At 44.5% G+C, this 9,676-nt stretch overlaps 1 protein-coding gene across 3 annotated transcripts in view; it reads right to left on the reverse strand.

Annotated features, from left to right (window-relative positions):
- The window catches only part of kank2 (KN motif and ankyrin repeat domains 2), a 15,633-nt gene that overhangs the window by 3,135 nt on the left and 2,822 nt on the right, over positions 1–9,676 (reverse strand). The window contains exons 2-9 of one of the 3 annotated variants that reach the window (XM_024272525.2): positions 8,150–8,227; positions 5,443–5,512; positions 3,005–4,366; positions 1,559–1,753; positions 1,374–1,482; positions 731–1,294; positions 562–649; positions 31–250 (exon numbers count right to left, since the gene is read on the reverse strand). In XM_024272525.2, the coding sequence (XP_024128293.1) occupies positions 31–250; positions 562–649; positions 731–1,294; positions 1,374–1,482; positions 1,559–1,753; positions 3,005–4,366; positions 5,443–5,479 (2,575 nt within the window). In that variant the 5' untranslated portion in view covers positions 5,480–5,512; positions 8,150–8,227. Of the gene's footprint in view, positions 1–30; positions 251–561; positions 650–730; positions 1,295–1,373; positions 1,483–1,558; positions 1,754–3,004; positions 4,367–5,442; positions 5,517–8,123; positions 8,228–9,676 lie in introns of all 3 variants that reach the window. The other 2 variants (XM_024272524.2, XM_024272526.2) reach the window with 2 other exon arrangements.

Consider the following 9,676-nt stretch of genomic DNA (forward strand, 5'->3'; position numbering starts at 1 on the left):
AAAAAAATGGTTGTTTATCAATGAACTCACCCGTGTCTAGCAGAAGTTTGACCACCGGGAAGTTGGAGTGGGAGACAGTGTAGTGCAGCGCGGTGTTCCCGTTCCCGTCTGCCATGTTGATCACAAACTTCAGCAGCTGGGGGGAAATCGAGGCGAAGGCGTCCATGTAGGCCTTGACGACAGATGTGTCGGCTGCTTTGTGACAGGACACACGCAGCCACTCCTGCAGCACAGTGGTGTAGGCTTCCCTCTGAGAACAGACGCAATGAGGACACTTCAGACAAATAAACATAGGAACTCACAGGACAGCAAAATGAAAAACACAAAGAGTGACCAAATAGGGGCAAAAAAAGGGTAAGATTTTAAGAAAATTGAACAAAAATTAAGCGTTTAAAGCTAATAGTTTTAAGAGGTTATCTCTTTAACACAGGAGCTTCAGTGTTTAAGTACTTTGATTTACTGAAACTTTGCAACATTTAACACGATCAGTGTATTCCAGTCGATTTTGAAGGAGAAAAGCGGCTCGCTGCATACTCTGAAATGCAGAAACACAACACGTACTGCTGCCTGCTGGCTGAAGGCGTTTGGTTCCCCCACTGCTTTCTGCAGATTTTGCAGCGCTGACATGAGGCTTTGACTCAACTCCGCTCTGAAACACACAAAAACAAAGCCATCAGTGCACAGATGCTGGTGGAATCAGTCCACACAGGTTGCATGGATGTATCCTTACCTGACTTGATCGGAAGGTGCAGATCCGGAGTCGTTTGGAACCCTCTCAGCTGCTGGCTTGTTCTCCTGCTGGGGGGATGCGGCAGATGTTTCTGACTGGGCAGTGTGCTGCTGTTTGGTGGCATCACTTGTTTTCACTGATGTAACCGAAGATGCAGATTCAGTGTGAGGCAGTGTGGAAGGCGTCTTCTGTGCGGCGGTGTTTTCGGATAACCGGTCAGGAGTCTCTTTACAATCCTTCGCCAGAGCAGTTTGGGTGGAATCCGATGTTGGCTGAGAGGCACATTTTTGCACAACAGTGTGTGTGGCTGGTGACGGAGGAGCATTGTCTGGCAGCTTTGTGTCTGCTTGGCTGGAGCTGGAGTCTGGAATGACGGCTGGGTTGGCTGCAGCTTGCTGAGGGTCCCCCATGTTTCCGTCTTGTGGCTTGGAGGTGTTCAGGATTATGTGCTGGTGCTGGATGGTGGATTCTGGCAGTTTCTCTCTGGCTTCATGATACTCACTGGAGTCACTCCCTTCATCTGAGCTCTCACTGCTACTTTCATCTGAGGATGAGGACTCATAACTGCAGGAGAAAACATTTCCCATCAGCTACTGCTTACATAAACTTCTTAGGTTGCTGATCTTCACCAAAGGACTCTTACCCTCCATTGACTCCAATGAACTGCAGGTTTTTCTTGGTGGAGGGAGAACCCGGTTCGCCTTCAGCCTTACGCTTCATGATAGATCTCAAACAGGACTGAGGAGATGAAGCTAAAATAGACAATGAACCTTATGTAGATTATGTTAAAGTTACGTAAAAAATGTTGGCAAACTTCAAATTGCACACCTGGTTTAGTTGAGTTCTCTTGTGTCTGGACAGAACCACTGAGCTCCTCTTCTTTAGACTGAACCAAGTCGATCTGATTACCCGTTGCTACAGCGACGGCAGCGTTAGCGATGGGTACCGAGGTGGACAAGCCTCTTCTCAGGATGTCGCGTACCTGTTTGGAGCTGACGGCGACCGGCAACTCAACCGGATGTTCTGAAAGAGAAGAGGCAAGACTTTAAACCGATAACTTTGGAAAGAAAGTGATCTCATAAAAACTATTTTTTACCAACAAAAGTTAAGGGTGTGTTTAGAATTGAAAAGTCAGTTGGTCCAGACGGAGTCCTGAACCTTGCATTTTGTCTGTATTTTTCTACCATTAAGTGTACTTTCTTGTTCCAGACCAAAGCTTATAAACACAACCATATGACTAAAAGTCTCCTCACTCATTGGCCAGGAACTACGAGGGCGGGGCAAAGCAATGAGAGAAAGGCAGTTGCTAAGGAGATGTCAGCTAAGAAGGTACGCCGATAAGCGTTTATGACACATGGATTGTCGGAAAAACAGTCTGATAAGCAATATGTATCACTTTAAAAGTTGTTTAAATGAGGCTACATTCATACGACCACATTTTAATGAGTTGCTGTTGCATCGTTGCACCACGTTCGTCTGCAGCTCTCCGTTTACATCCCGTAATACCCGGCTACGGTGGCCATTTAAGTTCAGTTGTTCTACTCTGAGCACAGAGTCTATTCAGACTGAGGAAACTCAGCAAACCGGAGTTCAGTCCAAACCGAGACTACCTATGAAGACGGTGTAAATAATGACTTTTTGTTGTAGCGTGACCTTTTTAAAGTTATAAAACATATGTTATTATGTATATTCAAGCACTAGAAGCTCAGCGCTAACGCTAGCGGACCGGCAATTATTGATGACATCATTGAATGAAAGGGACGTCTGGAATATGAGGCACTATTTTTTCATAGTTCTCCGTTTGGAGGGCCAAATGAAAGGGAAGGAGAAGGGAAAAATTTGGATTGAGCCTTTATGTCACATGTGTCGAAGTCAAGGCCCGGGGGCCGGATCCGGCCCTCCAGGTCATTTTATTTTATTGTTATTAACAGCCTGATGTTATCTTGACCTTGTTTCTAACTTGTATAATTTTGACAAAATATAGTTTTATATTGAAAGATATTTAAGGTTTAAATTGTTTTTTTCTGGAATAATAATTCTGCCTTTTTGTTATTCATAGTAAAGCTAAAAAGTTATGTTTTTCCAAGTTTTAAAAACTAGTTTTACTGTGTTCAATAAATGTGACCTAAGGTGGGTTTTGGATCTTGTCCCCCTTTGCGATTGAGTTTGACACCTCTGTTTTAAGTGAACCAAATGTGTCCCATCTCAGCTATTTTTCACCATCTTGCTTCTGTGTCAAAATTGATTCAAGATGCATGACATTAAAAAACTCACCTTCTGTTTTTCCTTGGTGCTGGTTCTCCAGAACTCCACTCACAGGTCGAGGAGATGGAGAGCTGCAGGACTCGGCTCGCAGCAGCGTGCCCACCTCCACAACCGTTGGCTTCTCCAGTGTGTACACCTGGATCCCCACACTTCTCTGGGTCCTCTGCTGTGGCTGCTGTGTGAAGCTGACCATTCTGTGCTGGCTGCGTCCTTGCGGTTCCTGCCAGCCGATGCTGGTCGCCATCACTGGATGGTCCGCCTGCGGGGTTTCCTGAACTGTGGTGGCCTGCTGCTGTGCAGTTTGCAGCTCCTCCAGTGTCCTCTTTAACTTGCCCTCAAGCTGACCCACTTGATCTCTGAGGACCTCCGTCTCAGGCAGCAGCCCCAGGTCCTTCTCCTGAACCCACACCCCCACATCGCAGGTCCCCCGGGAGACTTCCGGTCCCACTCCAACAGTGCGAACTTCCCGCTTTGCATGTGGTCGAGCTCCACCTACGATCACAGTGTCCTCGATCTCACATCCCGAGTCTTGCTTTGAGGCTTCGGGTGTGGTTGGAGACGTTGGAATGACCGTCTTGTTGTGGCTGGGAGCTCCGGTGCTCACCTCTTCTTCAGGGATGTCGATGTAAAGCTCCCCGCGAGGACGGCTACGGCTGAAACCCAGAGTGTGACCAAGAAACTTCTGGCTCTTCAGCTGGACGCTGAGCTGCCTTTTCTCCTCCTGCAGCACAGAGATTTTCACCTGGAGCACAGGGATGGTCTTCACCTGCTCCTCCAGCTCTTTTATCTTCCTCAGCGCCGCGGCCATCTGTTCCCTGACGTGCTGCAAGTGAGCCGGGGTCGGAGTGACGGGCGTGGACAAACCAGAGCTCAAGTTTGTGACGGATCCGCCTCCACCATGAGCCCGGTTGAAGCTGTGCGCGCTGCTGAGGGAGGTGTTGGAGCCGGCTACGCTGCTGTGCATACTGCCCAGGTTGGAGAACCTCCGGCCCTCTTTCTCCTCTTCCAGCTTCCTGCGAGCGTCTAAAAGAGTCTTCTCCACCCGAGCGGCGGTGAAGCTGGGCCTCTGCGATGTGTGGTAGCCGGGGGCGCAGTAGGAGTAGGACGAGTGCCGGCTGTCCATGCTGGCGTTGGAGCACAAAGACTCTGTGGAGGTCCACCAGGAACCCGTGTAGCCATAACCACGAGGGAGGGAACCATACCGCGGCCTTCGCTGTATAGACACCTTCTTGATAGTGTTCCCCTTCTCTATGTCATTAACATATTTGAGGAAGTCAAGGTCCAGACGGTAGCCATAGGGGGTCTCCACTGAGTAGGGCGCCTCCTGCTCTTTGGCGTGCAGGGAAGGAGGAGCGGGTGGGTTGAGTTTCCCTGCGGGGGCAAGGAAATGAAATTTAAACTGACGGAAATTTAAATCTAATCTCAAGCTTATGAGATGAGCTTGATTTGCTCATAAAACTAATAAAATACGGTTAGAAAATAAATCCTGAAAGTAAAGACAAATAGATTTAAAGTCAGAAAGCTTACTCGTCTTACCCTGCTTCTCTTTTGTTTTCTAATGACACATTCTCTTCCTTAATCTTTCTGTTTCAACCTCTAGGAAAACGGGATCAGATTTCTTATCCGCAGATCCTGCTGATTTGTTTGTTAGATTACCACTTATTTTTATTTCTCTGAGATATTAATAACCAGATGTGAAGAAAACCAAAAGTTCTCTGCATCTTTGCAACAATTTAGGACACATTTTAACCCTTTAACTGCCTGATCAACTAAATGGTGGGGCACATTTAGAAAACCTTTTTTTTTTAATATTGACTGTGTGTATTACTCCCCAAGGTACGGAGGCCCTGAAGGGACATTGAAGAAAAAAAACATTGAAGTAAAAAATCTTTTTTTTCCAAAAATTGAAGTAAAAACATACATTTTTTCTGGTTGCTAACTGGTGTGCAACAGATAGTAACCAGAAAAAAGATTAATATAATTTTTAGAAAAAAAAAATTTCAGTTACTAACCAGAACATTTTTATTTATAAAAATTCAAATAAAAAAAATGTCTAGATAGTAATTGGTGAACACCAGATTTTTTTTAAAACTTGTGTCCCTTTAAGGGGAATAAAACTTTTTTTTTTATCATTTTTTTCTTTTTCGGGTAGTTAAAGGCTTATAAAACATTCAAATTAATGTTTTTCTTGTTTGTTAATCCCTGATGTTTGAACAATACATGGAAAACAATGAAAACAAAGGATTGTTTAATATAAATTATGACATAAAATAAATCACATCAATATGTTATTCGAGTTGGAACAGGAAGAAGAAAAAAAATGTTTTAATCCTACCCCCTAACAAAATACTTTAAGATTAAGGTTAAGGTTCTTAATCTTAATTTAAATGTTTATTAAGGGTCTACTTCAGGATTTTGCATTTATAAATACCAGGAGGAGACATCACCTGGGAAGGCGGGGTCCATGTGCAGCACCTGAGCCATGATGAGCCTGTGTTTTCAGTCACACACAAACTCCCACCTGTGGAGAGACAAACATCTCAAAGTCACAAATAAACATACTTAAAACACATTCTCTTGTTTTTTTTTTTTTTTTTTAGCACATTTAAAATCATAAAACTTGTGTTGTTTTTAAGGATATAATTTCTGCAAAGCGGCAGGAGTTTATTAAATATTTGCGTTTAAGTTGAGGGCTGTTGGCGTGGAGTAAGCCTGCCCCCACTTCCCATCATTCCTTTGTTTACACTCTCTCCTGCTACCTTACAGCCCCAACATAACATTAATGGTGCAACAAAAACTGGTGAGCAATATTAGAGCTTAAATCAGATGTCAAAACGAAGACATGCATGGATCTATGTGTCTGAATCTGCTTTCCTTTGTATATGATGATAACTTTACTGCTTCGACCCCCTCATCTCTAATTTTATCTGTTCTTTGGAACATAGTCGCTCATATGTTTCCTTCTTTTACAGCATGTGGAGAAGAAGTGGAGGGGAAAGTTTCCTGGCAGCTAATTCCAGAACAGAGATTTGCCAGATGCAACCTTATTAGGCATCAACTCTGCACACTAACTTTGCCTCTCAAATTAGAGGTTTGCTCACAGCCCCTGCTCTTTTTTCACTTTTTTTTTCTCTTTTCCTATCATCCTCCACTTCACGTCTATCATCCGTTCGTCTTCCCCAGAAGCCTTTCTGCTCCCTTCTTCTTCGGCATCAGCTGATGATCATGCGCTCAGATCTCTCCCTCCAGATTAACTTCCTTGCCACTCTAAACGCAGAAAAGCCCAGACTTTCAGCGCCCTCTGACATGCCATAAACTAAATGTTGTGATTTTTTTCGCTTCCACACAGAGCAGACATCCTGCAAAAAAAAAAAAAAAAAAAATGTCACCCCCCTCACCCACCCACTCCATACCAATTCCTGAGAGCTGACTCTGCCTGAAAAAAAGATTAACTTTCTAGGTCATCACTTTGTGGGAACAGGGCTGAAATGTTTAAGCCACCCACAGCATTAGTCAGACCAACAGCTCCGTGGCTGGAAGGAGCGACGATCAGAAGTTAGTGAAACTTTCCCTTTCTTTTTCCTCGGGCGTACTTCAGGGTTTGAATCAGTTTACGGTCCCCCCCTCCTCTTACCCTCTTGTCTTGTGACCCTTGCTGCTGCTGCTGCTTGCCCATTTAGAAAAAAGTAGGGCACTTGGAAACAATGCGTTGTATGTGAAGTGCTGAGGTCGGTTACATTTTCTGGATGCGATTTCGCTTATCTGCACTTTTTCATCATGCCGGGGAACGATGATAACACTTCAGTCTAGCGCAGAAAAATTGGAGGCTTAGATATAAAGTTCCTGTCAGACTACTATAAACCAAAAAATATATATAGATAAGAATCAAAGCAGATTTTAAGAGGGTAAGATAAGACAGTTTTAGATTTGGAAAACCATAAAAAGGTTTTTTGTGTTTGTTTTAAGTTTAACCCTTTAAAATCTCCATATGACATTTTTTTTATAAAAAAAAAAAAAAACTTTGAGGGAGAAAAGTGCTTTTCTCTTTCAGAATCTACTGGAATTATTGTGTTAGCGGTTGAAAAACTACAGTAAATCACAGAACATAAACACTGAAGCTCCGGTGTTACAGGGTTAAATCTGCAAAATAAGTGTCAGCCTAATCATGAGTTGGGTTGTGGTGCTTTGTTAGTTTGACTGTATGTGTGAGAAAGTGAGGAGAGGACACAGAAGGGTGTCTGTGTGCGAGCGGTAGGGTGGGGGACAGCGCTGACAGGGGACAGTTGATGAGATATAATTAGAGTCTGCAGTTTAGCAACCGCACACCCCAGCCAGACTCCGAGGCTGACTTTGTCCACCGGTTTCCAGCTCCTAATCCTGCTGGATCGTTCTGCCTCAAATGTCTATTTCCTCATTGGCTCTGCGAGAGCTTTTTTTTTGGTGAAAACATCCACCTCTGGCGGACTAGCTGCTCGGGTCTCCCAGCGCAGACTGGTTGACCTTCTTCCCTCTCAGAGAGCTCCTTTAGGATGAACAGAAAGCAGTGTTCGCCCTTCCCTCTCTGCCACTCTCCTCAGCTATCCTCATCCATGACATCGCCTCCACGCCGCTCCCCCACCTCCTGCTGCATATCATAATAAAGGAAGTTTGCACCGCCAAGTTTATGCCATTCCTTCCTATTAAGACTGAGTGAACCCTCAGGGGGGTAAGATGCAGGTCATCCAGCACAAACTGAATGTCTGTGGTATGTCCTGTAAGATGTCATGAGAATAACGATTACAAGTTCAGCACGTTTTAGCGCTAAGTTCTCATTTTCCCTCCATGCGGTTTTCAGCTTTCTTCGTTTGCTTTCTTGTGTTTCGCTGGAAGTTTGAAAGTTTGATTTATGACATTTACAAACATCCTTTTATCTCCGATCTTAGGACCAGGACCACCCCGGGGAGTCATTAAAAGTGCCAGACCACATTTGGAGGTCAGCCCTCCAAAGTTTGTCAGACTCATTGCTTCCATTTATTGAGTCATCTTATCATTATTGCCATTACAGCTGATCAAAGTCCATTATTTCTCGGCCAGAAAACAGCAACAAAGAAAGATTTTAATGGACTCTTCCAGTCCTTTAATGACTTGCCATTTAGGACAGAAAGAGGTTTATACCAGCTGTTTGTGCTGTGAGGATGAGAGTTCTCCTCTCCAGGCTCCTTCTTTCCTTTTTCCCCCTTCAACAGTCAGCCTCTGTGGGAAGAAAAAACATAAAGTTTTGACATTTTAACCACTTTACTTTAGCAGCTCAAGCGTGCAACCATTGCATAAAGAAAGAAAATTGACTTAAAAGACATTCTAAACACTATTTAAATGGGAGAAAATTGTCTGATCAACAGGTTGAGCAGAATAAACAGGAATGGGTGAAGCTGGATCCATGTTCCAAACACCTCTGTCACAGTTTACACAGCAGCTCGGGGCAATCTAATCAATTCAAGGCCAGCAGCGGGAGTCTCCCTGCCCGGTGATTGGGTAACGCGTTCTGCCTTCTTTCTAGTGTGACTAACACGCCTAAATCCAGCAATGCAGACTCACACCCTCCAGTTTGGTGGGAACTGCCACCACCTGCACAAGCCGATGCTGTTGGATAAGTCAGCGTCTGCTCAACCTCAAGCTGGTCAGGACGTCGCAACCGTGTGGTTGACATTTAGCCCTGGAGGCAGGGCTGACCTTTGCATAAAATCAGAACATGACTCGCCGTTATTAAGCCCATTGTTTCACGGTGTTGTCATGCTGGCTCTGCAGAGGGAGGGAGAAACTGATCTTTTGCACTGGAACGACAGCCAAAATCACAAAGAGCCATTCATCGAGCTCAGAGTTCCACAGCTGGTTTTAATAGAAAATGAGGAGGGGCATCTCAGAGACAGAAACCCGGGAGAAGCTGTGTGTGTGTGTGCGGCGGAGAAACCCACCTCAAAACAAACAAACAGTTGATGAAGTGGCGTTGTGGACCCACATGCTGACAGAAAAGGGAAATAAAAGACGCAAGGCTTGGATTTGTGATTGATTGTTGAAGTCCTAAAGATCCACCACCGACAAGAATATGAAAGAAATGACATATTGTCGTAAGACTAAAGCTGTATATCAATGTGAAAAGTTATTCTGAAGCCATAGGGTCAAAGACAAACTGCTTAATGCAAAGGATCGGCTTTAACCTCGTGTCACAGACAGCAAATGACTCACTAAACTCCCATCGCCTCCCACTCGACACTTGAAAACACACAGATCCCAAACACATCAACACAGTCTGAGGCCTGAAGACTCCTACGGATCAACAAACAGCTGAAGCTATTAACTTGATTTATTCAGGTGAGAACACAAAAAAATATGAAAACTGGCTGCCTTAAATCAAACCCCAGCGCCTCTACCGTCTTGAATTTTGAAGTCTGATAAAGAAAGGGTTACAGGAAAAAGATTTTCATCTTTGTATTCCCCAAAGACACAAAATCAACCCTGTCACTTCCTCCCAAGCCCAGGGCGAGGAGGAATAACGAGGAGAGCACAAGAAAGTTGGAAAAAAAGAGGGGGCAGGGGTGGGGAAAGGAAAGGAGCCGAGGAGAGCAATACAGTATGTGAGGGAAGGTGGGAGAGAAAGATGGGGAATGTGGAGGAAGAAAGGCAAAAAGCTGCAAGGGGAGAAGT

This window comes from Oryzias melastigma, linkage group LG8, assembly GCF_002922805.2.
Source record: "Oryzias melastigma strain HK-1 linkage group LG8, ASM292280v2, whole genome shotgun sequence".
NCBI classification, from domain to species: Eukaryota; Metazoa; Chordata; class Actinopteri; order Beloniformes; family Adrianichthyidae; genus Oryzias; species Oryzias melastigma.